Source organism: Mauremys reevesii, linkage group 7 (genome assembly GCF_016161935.1).
Source record: "Mauremys reevesii isolate NIE-2019 linkage group 7, ASM1616193v1, whole genome shotgun sequence".
NCBI lineage: Eukaryota > Metazoa > Chordata > Testudines > Geoemydidae > Mauremys > Mauremys reevesii.
The window spans coordinates 114570182-114593134 of record NC_052629.1 but is presented as its reverse complement, the minus strand read 5'-3'; the positions used below and the strand labels follow the sequence as shown (position 1 = coordinate 114593134).

Here is a 22953-nt window from a genome sequence, read left to right as displayed (position 1 = left end):
ATCTTCGTTTCTCCAGACTAAACATACCCAGTTTTGTTTTGTTTTTTAACCTTTCCTCACAGATCAGGTTTTTTTGAACCTTTTATTATTTTTGTTGCTCTCCCCTGGACTCTCTCCAACTTATCCATATCTTTCCTAATGTGTGGTGCCCATAATGGTACATAGTACTCAAGTTGAATCCTCACCAGTGCCGAGTAGAGTGGGACAATTACCTCCGGTGTCTTACATAGGACACACCCCAGAATGCTATCACCCTTTTCACAATTGCATCACATTGTTGACTCATTAAATTTGTGAACCATTATAATGACTCAGATGCTTTTCAGCAGCACTATTGCCTAGCCAGTTATTCCCCATGATTTGATGTTTCCTTCCTAAGCGTAGTACTTTGAATATGTCTTTACTGAATTTCATCTTCCTGATTTCAGACCAATTTTTCAATTTGTCATGATCATTTTGAATTCTAATTCTGTCCTCCAAAGTTCTTACAACCCCTACTGGGCTGGTGTAATCCACAAATGTTATAATCATACTCTCCACTCCATTATCCAAGACATTAATGAAAATACTGAATCGTATTGGATCCGGGATTGAACTCTGCATTCAGCCAGGCACTCAGATACCACAGAATATGCTCCAAGAAGAAAGTCCGGGATATATATACCTTAGCACACTCAAAACCACCTTCACCAAACAAGGACACTCCACCAGAGAAGTAGATTTCATCAAGGGACAGGCTACCCAAATACCCCAAGAGAATCTGCTTCAATATAGAAATAAAGCCCCCTGACCATACACTCCTAGTTGTCACCTACCACTCCACACTGGAACCCATAAGGGTTGTCATGAAACAATTACATCCCATACACATTGGTGACCCCATCCTGAAAGAAATGTTTCCTGATCCTCCACTTCTGGCATTCACCAACCACCCGACCTCTCCAAGCTCATCATCAGAAGCACACTCCCCACACACCAGGACACATCAACTCAAAGCAGCACCAGACCTTGCCAGAACAATAGATGCAAAACCTGCAGACTTATCTCTACTGCTACAATGATCAACACCCCCCACTACTCACCTTTCAAGATCCCTGGGTCTTACGCTTGCCTGTCACAACATGTGGTGTTCCTTATCCAGTGCACTAAATGCCCTAATAGCAACTACGTGGGTGCAACCAGACAGATAACTATGCTCTCGAATGAGCTCCCACAGGAAAATGATAAAAGACAAAACCACTGTATCACCCATGGGCACAGGCGACTCATGGGAGGGATACAGAGGGGGGCACCAGCTAAAGGGGGACACCTGATGTCCCCACGTGACTCCTCCCCATCCTCCCGCCAGCCCCCGCACTTTCTCCATCCCCTCCCTGGAGGGGCTCTGTCCTCCTGCTGCATTGGGTACAGACTTCTGCATAGTGTCTCCAAACCGCAGTGGTGAAAGGAGCAGAATGTGGGGCTGCCGGGTGGCCCCATGCCAGCAGCTCCTCTGACATGGCCTGTACCACCCCCAGCCCTTCCACGAAGCTGCGCATCCTGGGGTCTGTGCAGCCCTGCTGGAGGACAGGGTTGGAGGCAGTACCAGAACAGCCGTGCTGGAGGAGCTGCTGGCATGGGGTGCTGGCTCCTGGGAGCAGTGGCTGCATGCTTAGCTCCTGTCGCTGCTGCAGTTCCTGGGAGAGCCCTGCAGTTCAGGTCAGTGGTGAAAGGAGCAGTACATAGGGCAGCCCGACGGGCCCACACCGACAGCAGGTCCTGCTCGGCTCTACCGCCCTCAGCTGTAACCTCTGGCGGGGCTGTACAGACCCCTGGAGACGTAGTTTTGTGGAAGGGCTGGGGCCAGAACAGCTGCACCGGAGGAGCTACTGGCTCTGCCTGTGGGTGCACACTTTTTACAAACCGGACAGTTTCTTCACAAAAGAATAAATGGACACAAATCTGACATCAGGAATTCTAACATTCAAAAACCATTAGGAGAACTCTTCAATCTTCCTGGTCACTCAATAAGAGACCTAAAAGTGGCAATTCTTCAACCAAAAAAACCCTTCAAAGACACCAACGTGAAACTGAAGAACGGGAATTAATTTGCAAACTGGACACCATCAAATTAGGCCTGAATAAAGACTGGGAGTGGTTGGGTCATTACAAAACCTAAACCTAATTTCCCCCATACTAGTTTCCCCCTACTGTTACTCACACCTTGTCAACTGTTTGAAATGGGCCACTCTCATTACCACTAGAAAAGTCATTTTTCCTCCCTTGGTATCCTACTGTTAATTGAATTGTCTCATTCGATTGACCTCACACTTGGTAAGGCAACTCCTGTCTTTTCATGTATTTATACCTGCTCCTGTATTTTCCACTCCATGCATCTGATGAAGTGGGTTCTTTTCTAGCCCATGAAAGCTTATGCCCAAACAAATTTGTTAGTCTCTAAGGTGCCACAAGGACTCCTCGTTGTTTTTACTTTTCACAAAGTGATCACTCTATATCTGCCTTATCGGTCCCCATCCTCAAAGGAAACCCACACAACATTTTCAAAACATGAGCCTGCCAACTTAAATTCATTACTCTGTGAGACACTAAAAATCATAGCCTGAACAGAGACCCTGAATTTATGGCTTATTACAACAATCTATAACCCACTAACTCCCTCTTTTTGTCCCATGACTGCAGAGGTGTTAACGAGCCACTCTTCCTTGAATGGAGCCTTACAATATGTGCTAACCACTCATGCTAAACAAGTATCAGAGGGGTAGTCATGTTAGTCTGGTTCTGTAGAAGCAGCAAAGAATCCTGTGGCACCTTATAGACTAACAGACGTTTTGCAGCATGAGCTTTCGTGGGTGAATACCCACTTCTTCGGCATCCAAAGAAGTGGGTATTCACCCACGAAAGCTCATGCTGCAAAACGTCTGTTAGTCTATAAGGTGCCACAGGATTCTTTGCTGCTTGCTCATGCTAAACAATCTCTCTCACCTTGCATTTTGCTGTGAATTCCTTTCCCAGACCTGAAGCAGAGCTCTGCTTGGCTCAAAAGCTCTTCTCTCTCACCAACAGAAGTTGGTCCAATAAAAAATATTACCTCACTCACCTTGTCTCTCTAATGGGTGCAACCGTCACTCAAATAAAGATATGATGATTTTGGTCAGATTTACTTTCAGTTCTACCCACTGTACAGTTTTGTCAAAAGAAAAAGATGAAGGATTGTACTAGTGCAAGGGAAGAATACAGCTAGAGCGTGTCTGAGGAGTTATTTCTCTTTGTCAACACTGATTTGTTGCTGGTGAGGACAAAAAAACATGACACACAGAATCAATGTAAATTCCAGCTGTGAAGGTGTATTATTGTACCTTATATGGACCAATATAAAATTTCTCTTGGGTCCCATTTGATTTCAGGCTGACATCTGAAATTTGTGCAAATGATGATGATACTATCAGGGCCACCGCAATTTATATTTTTTAAGTAGAACACAATTTTTCTACATGGCAGAGGCATACCTGCTAAAGAAGTGCTACAGAACACAGTTTTTAAGGCCGTGGTCTTTGATTTTACTTGGCCTTTGATTACTAAATTTACTACAGTGGGTGTGCATGCAATTGAGCAAGCGGGTGCTCCACATCATGATTTGTATGTGCCAAGTGCAATTTATTCTAAAGTTGGGTGTGAAATATTGGTTACAAGGGTGTAAGTGGGTGTGTGCAAAGTCAGGCCAATTTGCAACTAGCTGAACGTTTGACCCTTTATAGCCCAAATAACAGTAACAGAATTTGCATTGAATTCTGCAGTTCTATTGCACATGCATACATGCACACACAAAAAAGGTCTGATGTGTTTAACAAATTCAACAAAAATATCCTGGATTGTACTTTGTTGCAAAATGGTATTTGAGCATTCAAAAGTTAGGTAAAATAAAGGTATGAAAATATTCCTGACACATACTTACTCAGCACAGGAGAGTTTTCACACTATTTTATTCATGAAGAAGTATTTTGTTGGAACTTATGGATCTCCAAATGGCAATATCACTTTGCATGTGAAAATACTAATTTGCAACAGACATGACATTATTCATTGAACGATTTGTCACACTAACTAATGAGCGGTAAATTATCTATTTTAAGCGATCTCACGTCATTTTGAATTGACATGCCAAATCTTTAAAATAATGAGCCATGAGCGAGAATGATCAATATCATTCAATATACGTTCATTTATCAATTAAGACTGCATCTATTGGTGCTGGAAGTGAGGCAGGGCAAACTCGTACTTGCCTTATTCACAAGTGTAGTCCCGTTGGCAGAGTATGAATTAAGAACAGTGCCTTCAACAGGGCTAATCATGTGAGTAAGGCAACCGGAATTTAGCCCTAACTGTACGCACAAAAGTATTTGATAACGATAATAATGTTTTAGCATTTTAGCAGCCCAGTGGATTAAAGTAACAGCAACTGCTGTGGAAATGCTAATTTGAGATTGTGATCAACAAACCGCCCACCCACCACATGCAATCAAATGCCTCAGGATCCCAGAGGTATCAGCAGGTCTCTCTTACTTATGCCATTGCCTGCAAGGCAGAAACATATCTGCCCCGAGGCTAATGAACAGAACTGTCAATACTCTCTTGTATACAATTGTTGGTTCAATTATGTTTGTAATTTATTCAAGTTGTCTTGGGTTACTCACATTCTCCATATGTTAAAGATAATTTGTGCAGCTATAGCAATATAAAGGTTATGCAGAGTTATTGAGACTCCTTCCTCTCTCTTCCAGCATAAGATCTTAAAGTCTGCCTTTTCCACAATGTACTCCTAGAACAGTTTAAGCAGGGAAAAAAACTAACCTTCATTTTAAAAAATTACAAGTTAACTTCACAAAATAAGATGTGTATGTTCAGTTTGTTGACACTGCCTTGGTCTCTGACTGGGTTGCAGCAATTCTGCCAATCTGACTGGGACAACGTGGAAGGATCCTGTTGAAGAAACTGCAGCAGAACTACCAATATCATAAGGAAAGGCAAAATGCAACTCCTGATGCATAACGATGATATGTGCAGGGGAGGAGGAGAGTGAGAATGGCAAAAGCAGATAGAAAAACTCTGGCAGCACACCTTCTGCAGGGACTACCTTACCTCCCACTTTAAATCCCAGGACCAAGGAGTAACTCCAATGAGGTCACATCCTGTATCCTAGCTCCCAAGCTAGGATAGAGTCACTGCTCTTGTACGTACCTGGCAGGGTGAGGTTGTTCTTCCAGCAGTATGTGCTTCCTAATGGTTGGCGCCAGTGATTCTCCTCTCCACAAAAAAGGCTAAAGGTTAGATGCTCTCAGAACAAGGATGAAGATGAGTCTGTTTAGGAACCTTCTAGGGGTGAAGAAGCCACTAATGGCAGAAATTACAACTACTGTTCTCACCCCATTTGGCATCTGATGCTGGTCAGACTTGCATCGTCTATTACATTTTCTAACACCAACAATCTACAGCTCTCTCCCCTCAGGGGACAGGGCATTATGGATGAGAAGAATGAAGGAGAATGGCAATGTGAAGAAATACCACATCCTTAGAGACAAGAGAAGGGGAAAACCCAGGAGAAAATATAACAGGAGCCCCCCGACTTTACCCCCAAACAAATGTTTACTGACTGGAAAGGAAGTAAGATAGAGGCAAATGTCTGCTGTAGGCCAAACAATGGCCATTTCAGGGCTGCTCTTGGTTCTGCCTCCTAGATGAATAGGGCCAGCTACTGGACAGTGGCCTGTTAGAAAAGGCTCTCTTAAACAGGCGAGCTCGTAACAAAGAATTCAATGGCAAGTAAGCAGCCAGAGACAAGGGGGTGGGGAGTGGGGAGGAGGAGCAGCAATGGCTTAGTAGACTCAGGGGAAGGGGCGGGGATCTTGGGGGAAGGGGTAGAATGGGGCTGGGGGCTGGGGCAGAGCAGTGAGCACCCTGTAGCACATTGGAAAGTTGGCACCTGTAGCTCCAGCCCTGCAGTTGGCACCTATGCAAGGAGCCGCATATTAACCTCTGAAGAGCCACATGCTGGCCACCTCTGATCTAAATCATTGAAGAGAACCGGACTCACAACTGATCCCTGCGGGACCCCACTCATTATGCCCTTCCAGCATAAGTGTGAACCACTGATAACTCCTGTCTGGGAATGGTTTTCCAACCAGTTTTGCCCCCACCTTATAGTAGCTTCATCTAGGTTGCATTTCCCTAGGTTTTTTTATGAGCAGGTCATGCGAGACAGTATCAAAAGCTTTACTAAAGTCAAGATATACCACGTCTACCTCTCCCCCCCATCCAAAAGGCTTGTTACCCTGTCAAAGAAAGCTATTTTGACACAATTTGTTTTTGACAAATCCATGCTGACTGTTACTTATCACCTTATTATCTTCTAGATGTTTGCAAATTGATTGCTTGATTATTTGCTCCATTATCTTTCTGGGTACAGAAGTTAAGATGACTGGTCTATAATTCCCTGGGTTGTCCTTATTTCCCTTTTTATAGATTGATGCTATATTGCCCTTTTCCACTGTTCTGGAATCTCTCCCGTCTTCCATGACTTTTCCAAGATAATCGCTAATTGCTCAGATATCTCCTCACTCAGCTCCTTGAGTATTCTCGGATGCATTTCATCAGACCCTGGTGACTTGAAGACATCTAATTTGTCCAAGTAATTTTTAACTTGTTCTTTCCCTATTTTAGCCTCTTCTGATCCTACCTCATTTTCACTGGCATTCACTATGTTAGACGTTTAGTCACCACCAACCTTCTTGGTGAAAACCGAAACAAAGACGTCATTAAGAACAACTGCCATTTCCACATTTTCTGTTATTACTTTTCCTCCCACATTGAGTAACAGGCCTACCCTGTCCTTGGTTTTCTTCAAGCTTCTAAGGTATTTGTAGAATGTTTTCTTGTTACCCTTTATGTCTCTAGGTAGTTTGATCTCATTTTGTGCCTTGGTCTTTCTAATTTTGTCACTACATACTTGTGTTATTTGTTTATATTCATCCTTTGTAATTTGACCTAGTTTCCACTTTTTGTAGGACTCTTTTTTGATTTTGAGGTCATTGAAGATCTCCTGGTTAAGCCAGGATGGCCTCTTGCCATACTTCCTATCTTTCCTACGCAGTGAGATAGTTTGCTCTTGTGCTCTTAATAATGTCTCTTTGAAAAACTGCCAACTGTCTTCTCTTGTTTTTCCCCTTAGACTTGCTTCCCATGGGATCTTACCTACCAGCTCCCTGAGTTTGCTAAAGTCTGCCTTCTTGAAATTCATTGTCTTTATTTTGCTGTTCTCCCTCCTACCATTGCTTAGAATCATGAATGCTACCATTTCATGATCACTTTCACCCAAGCTGCCTTCCACTTTCAAATTCTCAACCAGTTCCTCCCTATTTGTTAAAATCAAATCTAGAACGGCCTCTCCCCTAGTAGCAGTCTGAAATAAAAAACTGTCTCCAATACATTCTAAGAACTTATTGGATAATCTGTGCCTTGCTGTGTTATTTTCCCAATAGATGTCTGGGTAGCTAAAGTCCCCCATCACCACCAAGTCCTGTGCTTTGGATGATTTTGCTAGCTGTTTAAAAAAACCTTCATCCGCCTCTTCTTCCTCATTAGGTAGTCTGTAGTAGACCCCTACTATGACATCACCCATGTATTTTACCCCTTTTATCCTTACCCAGAGACTTTCAACAAGTCTGTCTTCTATTTTCCATCACCATAGTCCATGTGTATACATTTTTAATATATAAGGCAACACTTCCTTCTTTTTCCCCCTGCCTGTCCTTCTTGAGCAAGCTGTACACTTCTATACCAATATTACCCTTCTATACCAATATTCTAGTCATGCGTATTATCCCACTAGGTCTCTGTGATGCCAACTATGTCATAGTTTTGTTTATTTACCAACATTTCGTGTTCTTCCTGCTTATTCCCCATACTTCTTGCATTAGTATACAGACATCTAAGATACTGATTTGATTCCCCCCGCCCCAAATTCTGTCTTGTCTCTCCTTTACCTCTGCTATAACAGCCCATGCTCCCCCAACATTCTAAACCGTCTCCCAGGTCTCCATGTTCTTGACTTTCAAGAGAAGATGTGAACCTTGAATGTTATCTGTAAGAAGAAAACTCCCTATCATAGGAGAGTCATGGGCACAGGCACAAATAACTTAAAAAACCACAGTTTATCTGTTGCCCACATTACTCAATGAGTTAGATAGAAAGTTGGTCAGTCTGACTAATTCCATGCCCTTTGGAGAATGTGACCCCTTCCCTGCCTAGCAGAGAAGATCCTAACGATGGTTAACATTCCCTTCAGTGACAAAATTATTGACAGATTAAGGAGAAATCACTGTATCTAACTCATGCACATTAGAAATCTTGTATGTAAATTATATGACAATTCAAGATACATATGCACATGGGATGGCAGGAAATGCTCTACATGAACTTGGGAGGTTGATTTGCTTAACAGAACCTTGTCCCTATATTACTCTTTCAGCAATTACTTGTTTTGGAACAAAGACAACAGTACAGAAAAAAATCATTTTTAACATCTCCTAATGGCCAGCTCCTTCCTTCCTTTTCAGGAGAAAACGAACATCTTATTAATATTTTTAAGTGGACATGTGAAATGTGTGCCAAACATTAACATGTTTCATTCACGCCAGAGATCTGATATACTGTTTCTCTTTCTAAACAATCAAAAACATAGTATAAAGACAGTAAATGATCAAAACACCCTCTAAGGACTTCAGAGGGCCTTAATGGTTAAAATGAATGAAAAAGATAGCTGTGAATCCATGTAAATCTAAACTTCAGATGTTATTTCATCTCATATGTATACTGGGGAGAATTTCCTAATGATTCCTGAAAAACAATATGTTTTAGCAGAACAGTTGGTGTTACAGTGAAAATTACAGCAGCTAGAAATGTTTTCCCATATCTGGAAATCAATTATTATACCTGATATGAAGCATCCTAATTATCCAAAAAACCCAACAGTCAACTATAAGTACAATTGATTTGATGTGAAGTGCACACAGTTATATCAGCAAAATATTTATTTCAAATAAAACCCAACCCACTAAGCACCATTACAATCATTATAAAAATATAAATATTCAGTTGGATCTATGACCAAGAAAGAACTCAAAAATAAAATCCCCAATATGCATCAAAACTGAAGGTTTCCCATTCAATTTAACGTCTAATCTGATCTCCCCAAATGGCAAATACCAAACACCAAAATTACCCTAACTATAGTAAAAAACATTCTTCTCCTCTTTTCCTAGTCCATTATAAGAGGCATGAAGTATCCTCCCACAAATGCTACTGAGTATATCATTCACTAGCAGTTCATGGCACAGCTTAGCTAGCAAACTAAGTCCAGAAACATAAGTGTTCCACGGTGAGTCAGTTAAGAGCATTTATTGTAAATCACTCCCATCCACCCACTGTAATCCAATAGAAATAATTCAAACAAAACTAGAATGTGAGCCCAGTCCTGCTCCCACTGAAGTCTTGGCACTTGCTCCGCTTGCAAATACAAAAGCACATAAGTAACTTTGATCACATGAGTAATCTCATTAACTTCAAAGCGACTACCCTATGAGTAAAGTTACTTACATGCTTAAGAGTTTGCAAGATGACCCAGACTTTTTAAAAATTAATATGGGCTGTGTGATGGTAAGAGTGTTCAGTTCTTCCTGAGCTCTATTTGAAGTGAGGGGATACTACATTAGTCCATGCAGACAGTGTTTTGCCCTCTCTCTCTTGCAGGATTTAATAGTTCTTTCCTCAAGTTCTTCTCAACATCTCTGTGCACCTTAGTTAATTACTAAGAATAGAGGAATAGTTTCTCTATGTAGGGACATGGGGAAAACAACCCTAAAAACGATATTATGAAATGTTTGATGAAGATTTCTAAACCGTTTTGTATAGAATTTGTTTATTTATTTGACAGATCAATGGGAGAGAAATGCTGACAAAACTGGCTGACGGAGATTAAACTTTTGGCTTGGAGAGCTGGATCAATAATTCATGGATGTTCACAAATATAACAGACCACCATGACATTGTGTGAATAAAATAGTCAAAGTTCACCTGACTTTATTACTACTCACGTTGGGCTTTATACAATACATTTTATATCAACTGTCTCTGAACAACTGCAGATTGAGTGGCAATTCAAGAACCTAACGCTGCAAACGTGTGCTTACCCTTTCTTGTGAGCAGTGCCATTAGAGCCAATAGAACTACTCATATATTTAAAAATATACGTAAGTGTTTTCAAGGTCAGGATCCAATTCAAAGGTGGAAAATGAAACTGTTCATGCTTGTGTGCTTCCTTCTACTCTATAGCTTTTTTGGATGTGTGCGTATTAGACCACTTGGTAAAACATTAACAACTTTGGCTGTGAATTTAATATTTATTTTAAAAATTCAATTATCTTGGCACAACTATATCACACAAAAAATAATGGTTACTGGAGTGCAATACATTAACCTGGCTTCACAGAGACACGTAATCTTACAGATCTGCTGGAGGTGCAAAACTCAGATCCAGATCTTGACCATCCCAATGTTCAGGATTGTTTGTGGTCTAGGGCTTAGAAAGGGACCCTGATCCTACTCTTATGGTCATTCCACTTTGTTCTCATACCTCCAACAGCTTTAGATAGCTTCTTCACAAGTATAGGAATCCTAAATGGATGTTAGGAGCAACTCCTGATTCTGTTGTGGTATCTCACTAGCAACTCAGCTGTCTTTCCCTCCATTTTGGTGAACAATATTTATAGTTTGGATGCAAGTCACATCCCATCTGTGGATGATGACAGGAATTCTCACTTTTTCTGTGTGTCATTTTGGACAGTGATTCTTAGCAAAATCATCTGTTTTTTTATCACCTGTTTGGCACCTCAGACTTTCACATTCCTGAAGTTCCACAGTGCTGTAAAATATTGGAAGCCAAAGTACATGACCTCGTTGAATGATTGACATCAGTAATAAAAGCATTAGTCTATCTGCAGGAATAGGTTTTCATTAGTCTATTCCTATGGAGAGCTGGGAGAACGCTCCATCTCCGCAGCAACAAGAAAGGGGAAACTGGGTGGGAGGAATGAACAGGAGTTCAGAGTATACATCATCTCAAAGACAGAAAAATTTAGCAAGCGCAGCCAGTTGTAAAATGGCCCCTTTAAGGCTGCATCTGCTTGGCCATGTCAAACACAAAGAGCCATAATAGCTAAATCGCTGCATTACTAATGCCAGCCATTCACCCATGTCTAGTTTATATTCACCTTGCCTAGGAAATAGCATCCAATATTTAACATTGCAGTACTTCTGAAATGTGATTGCACATCAATAATTAAAACAAACAAGCAAACAAAACTAGTTTCTTTCAGAATCTTATTGGAGGCCCAAAGCCAATTAGTCAAAGACATTTTAAAATACAGCAGGAATTATAAAATGCACATGGACATGAAAACAAAGTTCCATTAGAGGCAAAAGGCTATGATTGCATGGTCCATCAGAATATTTGTTTTAGCTCTAGTTGAGCATCACCACATCACAGTTTCTCCTCCTTAGACAGAGTCAGATTTATTAGTTTGTTTGTCATGAAAATAGATCCATTCTAGCAAAACTAAGACCAAAACCTGCTCCTTAGGCTAATTACAGCTACATAACTACATAAGCTTCAGCAATGCTGCCCAGAGGGCAGAAATTAACCATAAGGGTTATCAATCAACGATTAGAATTCCTGTAGAATCAGAGCCATTGAGCCGCAAGAAATTAACTGGAGGTTGGAGCATATTCCAAAATCCAGGTAAATCCATCCACCTTTTCCTTCCCTTTCCCTCAGCATCAGCTTTTTGTGATTTTTCTTTCTCTCTTCTACATCCAGTTCATACATGGGGGTCCTTTGTTTCTCAATTTGTTCAAAACAGAATGAAATACACTAGATTCTATATTCTTAAATTCCAACACAGAGTGACTCAGACTGGAATTTTAATGAATTTCTCTATGCACCCTCCCATCCAACTCTCAATGGAGTGACATTTTCAAGGTCTACAAGCAAGGCTGGAAAGGCAACCAGGTAAACAATTACTATTTGACTCTCGCTAGCAGTGCCCTTGGGATCACTGAAAGGAACTGATCTTGTTCTAATAAGAAGTGAGTGACTCTTCCACTAAATAGTGTGCCTACAAATACAAATTTTAAAAGCTAAAAATTCGAGTTTTATGCTATTGCTTTCAGCTAATTAATGGGCCTAGCGCTGCTTGTAGTATCACCAGGAAAGGCTGCCAACATGATACTTACCCTACGTTTCCAAAGAACATAATCAAAAGGCAGCCAAGTCTTCTATTGTGTTATGAGAGGGTAGTTCAGGAGCAGAAATAAGAGAAATAAACAATGTTTAAGGCTGTGGACGTCACTGTAGCAAGAGTGCACATTTTACTTCTTTTGAGATGGGTGTCATCTGCCAGTCAATGTGGCAGGTGTTGATTGTCTGACTGGCAGCAATTTAAGCAATACTGAATAGAAGTGGGAGACACTGGGCCATTTTATTTCAAAATTTCATATCTGGATAAATCTGATTCTCATGACTGGCCCCATCCAAGTAAATCTGATTCATGTGTTGTTTTTGCATCGAGCATGTGTTACATCCAGTGAGAAATAATACTTACATCTGCAGTAAACGTTACATACTCAGTGTCTTGGCAGAGAATCAACTGGACATGTAAGTGCCATTTCTGTACTGAAAGCATGGGAGCAACTGCAGACGTCAAAGGTGAGAAGAGAGAAGGAGCTGCATGACAAGTGTGAGAGTGGGGAAGGCAAAGCCATGGAACCACCTAACAAGTACCCCCACTCTCATGATGGGGTTTATCCTCCCCAACACACACACCAAGCCAGGACAGAGAACAGGAGTTGACACATACAGACCCTCAAGCCAGCAGAATGAAAGGGAGAGAGAAGAGAAGTTAAACAGCCCCTTCCTCTCCAGCAGTCAAAAAACAAGTGAACTTTCTGTCCAGTAGCTGTAGGGGAGCAAAGATACGTGTGTTTGGTGGGTGGAGGTGTGGGAGAAACGGGGGAGCAGAATCTCCTTCCCAGAAGTGAAGAGGGTGAAGATTGAGGGAGTTTGACACTTGGCTACCAAGATGTGCAGAGAGGGAAAGAGGACATTAGTGGCATAGCTGGTTAAGTCAATAAATATCTTCTTGGAATGGACTCCTGTAAGAACAGCCATTCTGAGTCAGATCAATGGTCCATTTAGCCCAGTATCCTGTCTCCTGAAAGAGGACAATACTAGATGCTTCAAACGGAATGAACAGACCAGGGCAATTTTGAGTGATCCATCCCCTGTCATCCAATCATAGCTTCTGGCAGCCACAGATTTAGGAACATCAGAAGCATAGGGTTGCATCCCTGACAATCTTGGCTAATAGTCATTGATAGACCTGTCCTCCATGAACTTATCTAATTCCTTTTTTAACCCAATTATACTTTTGGCCTTCGCAACATCACAAGGCAACAAGTTCTACAAGTTGATTGTAGGCGTTGTGAAGAAGTCCTTCCTTTTGTTTGTTTTAAACCTCCTGCCTATTAATTTCATCAGGTGACCCCTCATTCTTGTGTTATGTGAAGGGGTAAATAACACTTCCCTATTCACTTTCTCCAAACCATTCATGAATATGACCTCTATCATATTCCCCATTGATCTTCTCTTTTCTAAGCCGCAGTCTCAGTCTTTTTAACCTCTCGTCATGTGGAAGCTGTTCCATACCACTAATCATTTTTGTTGCCCTTCTCTGCACCTTCTCCAATTCTAATATATCTTTTTAAAGATGGGGCAACCAGAACTGCACACAGTATTCAAGGCGTGGGTGTACTATGGATGCATTATGATATTTTTGTCTTATTATCTATTGCTTTCCTAATAGTTCCAAAAATGTTCACGATTTGACTTATAAGCTCTCTGGGACATGCACTGGCATTTCCTGTATGTCTGTGGAGTGCCTAGCACATAGGAGCCCTAACTTGGTTAACCTCCATTGCAACATAAATACATATCAAACAATAACCACAAAATAATAATCATAATTGACTAAGTACGTCTAGCTCACAGGAGAATTTTTTTTTTAAATCGCAGGCATCTGAGACAAGTTATAAAGAATGGAAATTATTGCCGAGAAGTATATTAAAGATGTCTACTAGGGTGTATGTTCTCAGATGTGCATTCAGGTCCTTTAAGGTTTTCAAATGCTTGTTCACCTGGTACTAATACGATAAATATTGTTGGGGGGAATCATTCACTAGCATGGGAGTATCCTTACATAGACTAGTCCTCAATTTTTTGTGGAATAGAGATTTCAGGTGGCATATTTATATATGAAACGTCTACTGCAGGGGAATTCTGGTGGTTACTCTATAATCCCACAGTGCTGACACATTTAGTGTAATGGGCTCCAACCTGGCATCATTTAATGATGGCAGCAAACAACAGAGCTGCAAATATTTCTTACCTCCTGAATGAGGCGGTGGTCTGCAAAGCAGCACAACTCCTTGACCTTCTCGAACAGACACTGTAATTCTTTTAGTTTTAAAGTTTTCAAGATCTGTTTTTGAAAGAAAAGAGAAGTGGGTATCAGAACACATACAATGATAGAAGAATACATTCATAGAGGGCCCAGGTCTGTGATTCTTGTGCAGGACAAGCAGCAATTTACTACACAAATTAGTTGCACTGACTTCAGTGGACCACTCAGTACAAGCAACTGAGTAAGGGTGACAATGAGGACTGGAATTATTTATGCAGAGATATGATTAAATAGATACCGAACCTGAATCTGATTTCACTGATGCTGGGTTTAAACCAGCATAACTCAGTCAACTGCAACGGTGTTACTACTGTAACTTGGGTTAGAATCAGGTCTCTATTTTGCTGCTATTTGGTAACTAGAGTTTCATCTGAAATGAAGCATTTTGTGAATAACATTAAGGATCTGATTTGAACGTCCTCTGATCACCAGTAAATTCATACTCAATAGTCAATAGTTCAGAAAAAGACACTTACCTTTTCCGTAACTGGTCTTCTTTGAGATGTGTTGCTCATGTCTATTCCACAGTAGGAGTGCGTTCTCGCCATGTGTACTGGTGCTGGAAGTTTTTCCCCTAGCAGCACCCATAGGGGGGAGCGCCCCCATGACCCCTGGAGTGGCGCCTGCCTGGCACTCTATAAGGGGAGCTGCGCGCTCCCGCCACCCTCAGTTCCTTCTTTCCAGACAACTCCAACAGAGGGGAAGGAGGGTGGGATGTGGAATAGACATGAGCAACACTTCTTGAAGAAAAGGTAACTGTCTTTTCTTCTATGAGTGATTGCTCACGTGTATATCTCAACAGGTGATTCCAAGCTATATCTGTTGGAGGTAGGTAGGAGTTCACACGTTCCCATGATGGAGGACAGCCCTGCTGAACCTGGTCTCATCTCTGGTCTGGGGGACGATCGCATAGTGCGAGGTGAACGTGTGAACCGAAGACCACGTGGCGGCCCTACAAATGTCCTGGATGGGGCTGTGGGCCACGAAGGTAGCCGACGAGGCCTGCGCCCGAGTCGAGTGTACCCTCACAATAGGTGGCGGGGGGACACCCACCAGCTCATAACAGGAACGGATGTACAAAGTGATCCAGTTGGAAAGTCGCTGAGTGGAAATCGGCTGGCCCCTCACGTGCTCAGCCGAGGCGACAAACAGTTGCAAGGACTTTCTGGACAGCTCAGTCTGCTCAAAGTAGCATGTTGTTTGGGGCAGAACACTACCGTAGGGAGCTGATCACAGAGTCCGGCATGGTGAGGACCTTGTCCATCCTGTCCATGGCCTAGGAGAACTTCGAGGCCAACCAGAGCTGGAGGGGCCTCATCCTGAGTCTGGCATGACAGACCACATACGTGCATGCCAACATGTGACCCAAGGGTTGCAGGCAAACCCTGGCTGTTGTCACCAGGAACCTTGTGACTGAGTCGATGAGACCTTTCAGGCAGGAGAGAGGCCCTGGCTAACTCTGCGTCCAGGAGCACCCTGATAAACTATAGGTGTTGGACTGGGACTAACGGGACTTGGTGTTGTTTACCAACAGGCCCAAGGTGGGGCATGTGGACAGGAGGAGTGCCAAGTGATCCCTCATCTGTGACTGGGAGGTGCCCTTGACAAGTCAATCATCCAAGTAGGGGACTATCTGGACCCTCCGCCATCTGAGGTAGACCGCTACCACCGACATGCATTTTGTAAACATCCTGTGGGCAGTGGACAGACCTAACGGAAGGACTGTGAATTGATAATGATTCTGTCCCACCATAAAATGGAGGAAGCGTCTGTGCCCCTCAAATATGTGGACGTGGAAGTATGCATCCTGTAGATCAAGGGCAGCATACCAGTCCCCGGGATCCAGGGAGGGGATTAGGGTGACCAGAGAGCAAGTGTGAAAAATCGGGACGGGGGTGGGGGGTAATAGGAGCCTATATAAGAAAAACACCCAAAAATAGGGACAGTCTCTATAAAATCAGGACATCTGGTCACCCTAATGGGGATGATGGAGGCTAGGGAGACCATGCAGAACTTGAGCTTCACCATGTATTGGTTCAGACCTTGGAGGTCCAGGATGGGCCTGAGCCCCCCTTTGGCCTTCGAGATAAGGAAATAACGGGAGTAATACACCTTTCCCATGAACTCCTGGGGCAATGCCTCTATGGCTCCTAGTCTTAGGAGCCGCCCCACCTCCTGCTCGAGCACAGCTTTGTGCGAGAGGTCCCCCAGGAGGAACGGGGTGTCGGGGGGGGGCGGTTGGGCGGGGAGGAAGTAAACTGGAGGGTGTAGCCCTGGGAAATGGTGTTGAGGACCCATCGGTCCGAGGTTAGTCGCAACCATTCCGGGAGGAAAGCATACACTGGTTGGAGAAGGGAAACTGTATTGGGTGTGGATCCCTGATGAGGACTGGTGGGGTGCCTCCAAGCGTCCCGTCAAAATCGCCTTTTCCCTGCCTGCTTGCCCTTGGAAGACCCAGGCTGTGCCGTGACCGACTGCAGTACCCTCTCTGAGACGAGGACCGATGGCGACGCCCGCCGCGATCCCATCAATATTCACTCCTTGAGGACGAGTGGTGCCGCAAGAACAGGACGGACGGAACCCAGCCAGACAGTCTGGTCAGCATTGAGGGTGATCCACCGGGACTCTGCCCTGAGCGGTCACTGGGTGGTGATCGGCGTCGGGAATGTTCCCTCAACTGAGACCAGTACCGGGCCAGAGGTGACTGCAGAGATCCCAGTGGTGGCTTGCCTCTGGAGCGCGGGGCCAACATCGGCGGCGCTCCGGGCACTGGCATGGACATGATGTCTCAGGCCACCTGGAGGGCTTCAGGCATGGAAGGCATCTGGACATCCGGAGAGGCCTGTTCTGAAGGGGCCAGGCCACACTGCTCAGCTTGAGTTGGAGGCCTGGGGCCCGGTGGGGATCGAGGACTGCCTGACATGGGCCTAGACTCTGTCCCAAATTTCCCTCGGTGCCACTGAGAAGAGGGAATCTTCTTGGCCCTCTTAGCGTGCCCTGTGGATGGGGAGTGGTGCCAATTGGTCAATGGTACTGGAGAGTTGACACGTACCAATGCCATGGGGCCAGGCACTGGTTCGGAACAGTGTGCCGGGGTCGGGGTCAGTGTCAACTCCATCAGGATGGCTTGGAGCCTAATGTCCCTTTCTCTTTTGGTCAGATACTTAAATGACTTGCAAATCCTGCACCTTTCGCTGATATGGGTTTCTCCCAAGCAGTGCAAACAGTCTGCGCGCGGGTCACTTCTTGGCATAGAATGCCTACAAGAGCTGCACGACTTAAATCCCAGGGCCCGGGGCATGCCCTGGCCCGGGCTCACTAACTGAACAGCTAACTAACCACAGGTACTAACGCTGAATGAACGAACAGTTCTGGGGACAAGCAGCAGCAAAGCTGGAGCAGAGCAGTTCAGATGCATCTTCACTGGTGGCAAGAAGGAACTGAGGGTGGGGGAAGCGCACAGCTCCCCTTATAGCATGCCAGGCAGGCGCCACTCCAGTGGTCATGGGGGCACTCCCCGCCTTACGGGTACGGCTAGGGGAAAAACGTCTGGCACCAGTACATGTGCCGAGCACGTACACCTACTGTGGAATACACATGAGCAATCACTCAGAGAAGAACTGGAGGATGTCTTTTTGATACTACTGACTTTACTCAGGCAAAATTAGCTTTGCAGTTCATGGTAGTTTGTTTAAGTAATGACACCAGAACTGGGCCTTAGTATATTGGGCTGGATTCTCCACTGCCTTCTACCTTGTACAGTCATTTAAATATCTGTGCAAAGTGGGTGTAAAATGCTGCTAACTCCATGAGTAAATGCAGAATTCCAGATCAGTAATGTTTTATACCCAGTTTGCAATGGTGTAAATGATGACACAAGGTCTAATGGACAGTCAGGCCCTGTTACATCTATCTATGATGCCAGAAACAGCCATAAATACAAGCTGACAATTTGGTACTCCATCCTAAAAAAGAAATGAGTAAAAAAAAGAAGTCCTCCCCAGTAAACTCTAAATAATCTGAAAGCAAATCTTTCAAACACAAACTTGCAGAGACAGCAACTCTGGATTTTGAAAACAGAGCTCACAGCGGATGGCAGTTTTCCTCCAGTACAATCTGAGATCTGCTCTCAAGATACTCATTTGAGTGTTATTTACAATAATGAAGAACTGAAGTACACCATTACAAATTAATAGGCCAAACAGAAGTCAATTCAGAGAGCTGTAAGTGGAATCAGCTAGGAGGGGGAAAAGATTTGTTTACAACTTTGGAAAGGGGACAGGCACAAAAGTTACCATGTACAGATGTTCAATGATGTGCCCAAAGGACTTTTTAAAATCTTTGCAGCCAAGCATAATAAAAATAGTGGGATGACCAACAATAGCTGTTTTTTCCAGTAATTCATATATGTAAAAAAAAAAAACAGATGTTCACCCCACAAGAACACCACCAACTACACTTTAGTATTTTTCATTTTCATCATTTTTAAAAAAAAAAAAAATGCACAACAGTAATAATGTACTTCTCATTATTCATATTATTATTATTAAATTTAAAAAAAAAAAAAAAAAAAAAAAAAAAAAAAAAAAATCTGTGAGCGAGCCTAGCCCTATCTGAACCTGGGCACTCTCTCTCTCTATATATATCTTGATTATTTTTTCTCATTTCTGGAGTCTCAATCACTTTACAGGCAGATTGGTTTTTCAGTCATTGGTTTGCAGCTTGCATCAGATATGCAGTGGCTCTGGAGCACACACAGACACACACACACACATACACCAACACATACTGATCCGTAGAGATATTAGATGATATATAGATGATAGGATGATGCATCATGTGTGTGCAAGATATATGTGAGATATAAAGATATAGGATATATGACTTATATTGATTGTACTGCATGTATCTATCCTATTTTCTCTATAGTATGGAATGTTATATATATGTATGTATTATTATATCACAAATGTGTTGTGTGGAACACAACAACACACACACACACACCACACACTCAGATGGCTGGCTGGGGCAGATTAAAGGGCATTTAGAGAAAACAAATAGCCAAGAAAGTAGTATAATTAGAAGTAGTAGTGGAGGTGGGAGGGGAGGGGAGAGGGGGCCTGGGAGTATGCTCTGCTCAGCCTCTGCTATTGCACTGTGCTTGCACATCAGGTCACACTGTGAGCATGGTCACACCACCTGGTGCTTCCCTTGGGATACCAGTATTTTTCTTTTTGGACTGGCAGGGGTAACTGCCATATGCAAAATAAGGCATGCAGCAAAATATATATATATCTGGCTCTCCACTGACTCCTGACACTGACTCTCACTGACTCTTGAAAACAAAACTGAAAAAAAAAAAGGAACTCAAAAAGGAAAGGGAAGGAAGGGATGGATAAAGCTTTTTTTAGCCTGTGAATGAAACACTTGGGGATTAGCCTTGCAGATAGCTGCAGCTTGCTTGCTTGCTCTGCTTGCTAGTTTGCTTCATTTTTATTTGATTATTTGATTTTATTATCCATTATATAGTATATTTTAGTTTATTGTTTATTTTTGTTTTTTTTTTATTTGATCTGTCTCTTATCTTTTCTAAATTTAATATCTTATAATTAATTTTTGTTTTGTTTTTGTTTGTTTTGTTTTGTTTTTGTCTAAAACTAATGTGTTGGTGGCTCATAATGGGGGTCTTTGGGCAGTATTTGTTGTGTCTTTCTTTGAGAGGAATTTTTGAAGTTCTTCTCTATGTAGCACAAGACAGTAATTTTTTGGGTACATAACAAGAGAGTAGTGGGAGGGGAGGAGGAGGGGGCCTTAGGAACTGCCTTCTGTCCATGCAGCCCCATGCAGAGCTGATGCAGCAATGTGTGCAATGTGTGCTGGGTGTGTGTGTGTGTGCTGGTGTGCTGGTGGTTGGCAGGCTGCAGCTGGGCAGGGGGGAGGCAGGATGGTCACAGCAGTACATGGTAAATGGAGCCCAGGGGGGGGGGGGGGGGGAGGGGACCCCAGTCAGAGATAACCCCAGTTCCACACCATTACCACATGTTTTTACAACTGTCCTCAGGAGGAGGAAGATGTGATGGTGTGGATACATGAGAGGGCTCAGAACTGGGGGCTTTGCCACAGAGTGTGTGTAGAATGTGTGTGTGTGAAATGTGTTGAGGTGCATGAGAATGTGATGAGCAAGTGAGGCCCAAGTTTTGTTACTCCATCACAGGGCCTGATGTTCAGCGTGTATTCACAGCGGTACTGACTGATTTCCTATCCATCAGCATTAAAAGGAAGCCCCAAAATCAGCCCTTCAATCAATCAATCTCTCTGCTTCCCTGCCTTCCCCCCCCCCTGCCCAGCACCCTCAGTGTAGCCACCTCAATTAGCTCCAACACTCCTTTCTGCACCCAAAGTGGGGACAAGACAGAATGAGAGTTAATCTGTCTGAGGGTGACGAGTCCCCATGCTGAGATCCCAGAGACCAATGCCACGGTACTAGGAGCAGAGTCTGACCTGGATGGCTCCAGTGCCGATGCTAGCGCCGACTCCATAAGGAGCGCCCGGAGACGTAGGTCTCACTCCTTCTTTGTCCGAGGTTTGAACCCCTTGCAGATCCAACACTTGTCACTGATATGGGTCTCATCCAGGCACCTCAGATAGCTACTATGAGGATCGCTGATGGGCATAGTTTTTTTTGCAGCAATCACAGGGTTTGAAGCCTGGGGATCGGGGCATGCCCCATCCCTAGGCTGAGTCCCATCCGGGACTAACTAACTACACTGAGGGAAACTACTAACACCTTTTAACTATTTACAGATAAAAGTTCATCTCAATGGATTAAGAATGAGAAGGCTTGCCAACACAAGAAATGTTCCAGCACTATCACTGGCGGTAAGAAGGAACTGAGGGTGGTGGGAGCCGGTAGCACCCCTTATATTGCACCATACAGGCACCACTCCAGAGGGTGTCAGAGCTGGTCCCCTATGGATACTGCTGAGGAAAAAACTACCAGCACCGGTGCAGGTGGCGAGCACACACACCTACAATAGAATGGGCGTAAGCAAACACTCAAAGAAGAATTGAGAATTCACAGAAGACATAGACAGACTGACAGGGAAAGAGACAGACAACAGAAGGAGTAGCAGAAAACATGGTGTCCGACCCTCCAAGATACCTGAAGAGAGGTTTTCAGGTCAGCAGTGCAGGCTGAAAAGACCGTTCTTGGTGCCGTGAGCAAAAGAATCTATTTGATACCTTCTGCATTTAGAGATGGGACTTTGTATGTTCTTTGTAAAGAAATAACACTGCATCGAAGAAATACCTATTAACAATTTCTACTCACAACTGGAACATCTCCAGAACCCAAACTTTGACTAGTCGCTCGGGTCCAAAAGGGGGACCAATGTTTTTAATATCACCATGTCTTGTTTTCTGGCAATATCTGCACGGGGTCCGAGAGACAGCATGCTGGGAAAGAATATCCAGCGCAAACTGGTCACTGAGGAGCTTCCACAGGTAGATATGCAACATACCCTGTTCCTTCCACTCCCACCTTCTGGACTTTTTTCTGCGCTGTTCTACTGTCATTTGCATCCATCCATACTTCACAGCAGAAAAGGCTCTAAATTATTCTCATAGGTGTTAAAATAATTAGGCAATTTAAATATAGGGATATACTTCAGATTACACAGAATTTGACCACTTTCATGCTAAAATAAATACATGAGTTGCATTCAGGATCCTGTCCTGCCCTGTTACGCCAACATCACTTAAGTAATACATTTTATTTTACTTTTACACACTTCAGTATTAAGTATATATTATTGCTTGTAACTCCATCTATATACAAATACATTTCTCTTAGCTCTAAAATGATCACATTCTCTGCTCCCTTATAACCTGAGCACCTCATTGCCATCAAAGGGGGATTGTGCAGGATGCAACTCAAAACAGAATATGGCCCACCATAACCAAGAATATAACACACCACCATCAAGATGGATAGATTTTCATTATCCTGTGGGAATCTAACTGTGGCTCATCACAGTTCTCCAACCTGCTCTGTTGCAATTTCATGTTGCAGAAGGTATTTATCACTTATTGCAGAAGAAGTGCATGGAGACAATGGAGAGGTTCTTAAATAAAGTAAAGAATAAAAAAGAAGGGTCACACATTCTAAAGGAAAAGCTCTTTTCACTCAACACCAGGAAATTCTCAACCTCAGATTTAGACAGCAAACACTAGTTAAACACCCAGTTTTAGAAATGGCATCAGTGAATTCCTTTATAGATCTTTAGATTCTCCTTTGCAAATTGACATCAGACAAAAAGTGCAA

At 43.2% G+C, this 22953-nt stretch overlaps 1 protein-coding gene across 1 annotated transcript in view; it reads right to left on the bottom strand.

The window, feature by feature from the left end:
* Positions 1-22953, bottom strand: part of CNTN3 (contactin 3) — a 225926-nt gene that overhangs the window by 78605 nt on the left and 124368 nt on the right. Inside the window, exon 3 of the mRNA XM_039482772.1 lies at positions 14553-14645. Within this exon, the coding sequence (XP_039338706.1) occupies positions 14553-14645 (93 nt within the window). The remainder of the gene's footprint in view (positions 1-14552; positions 14646-22953) is intronic.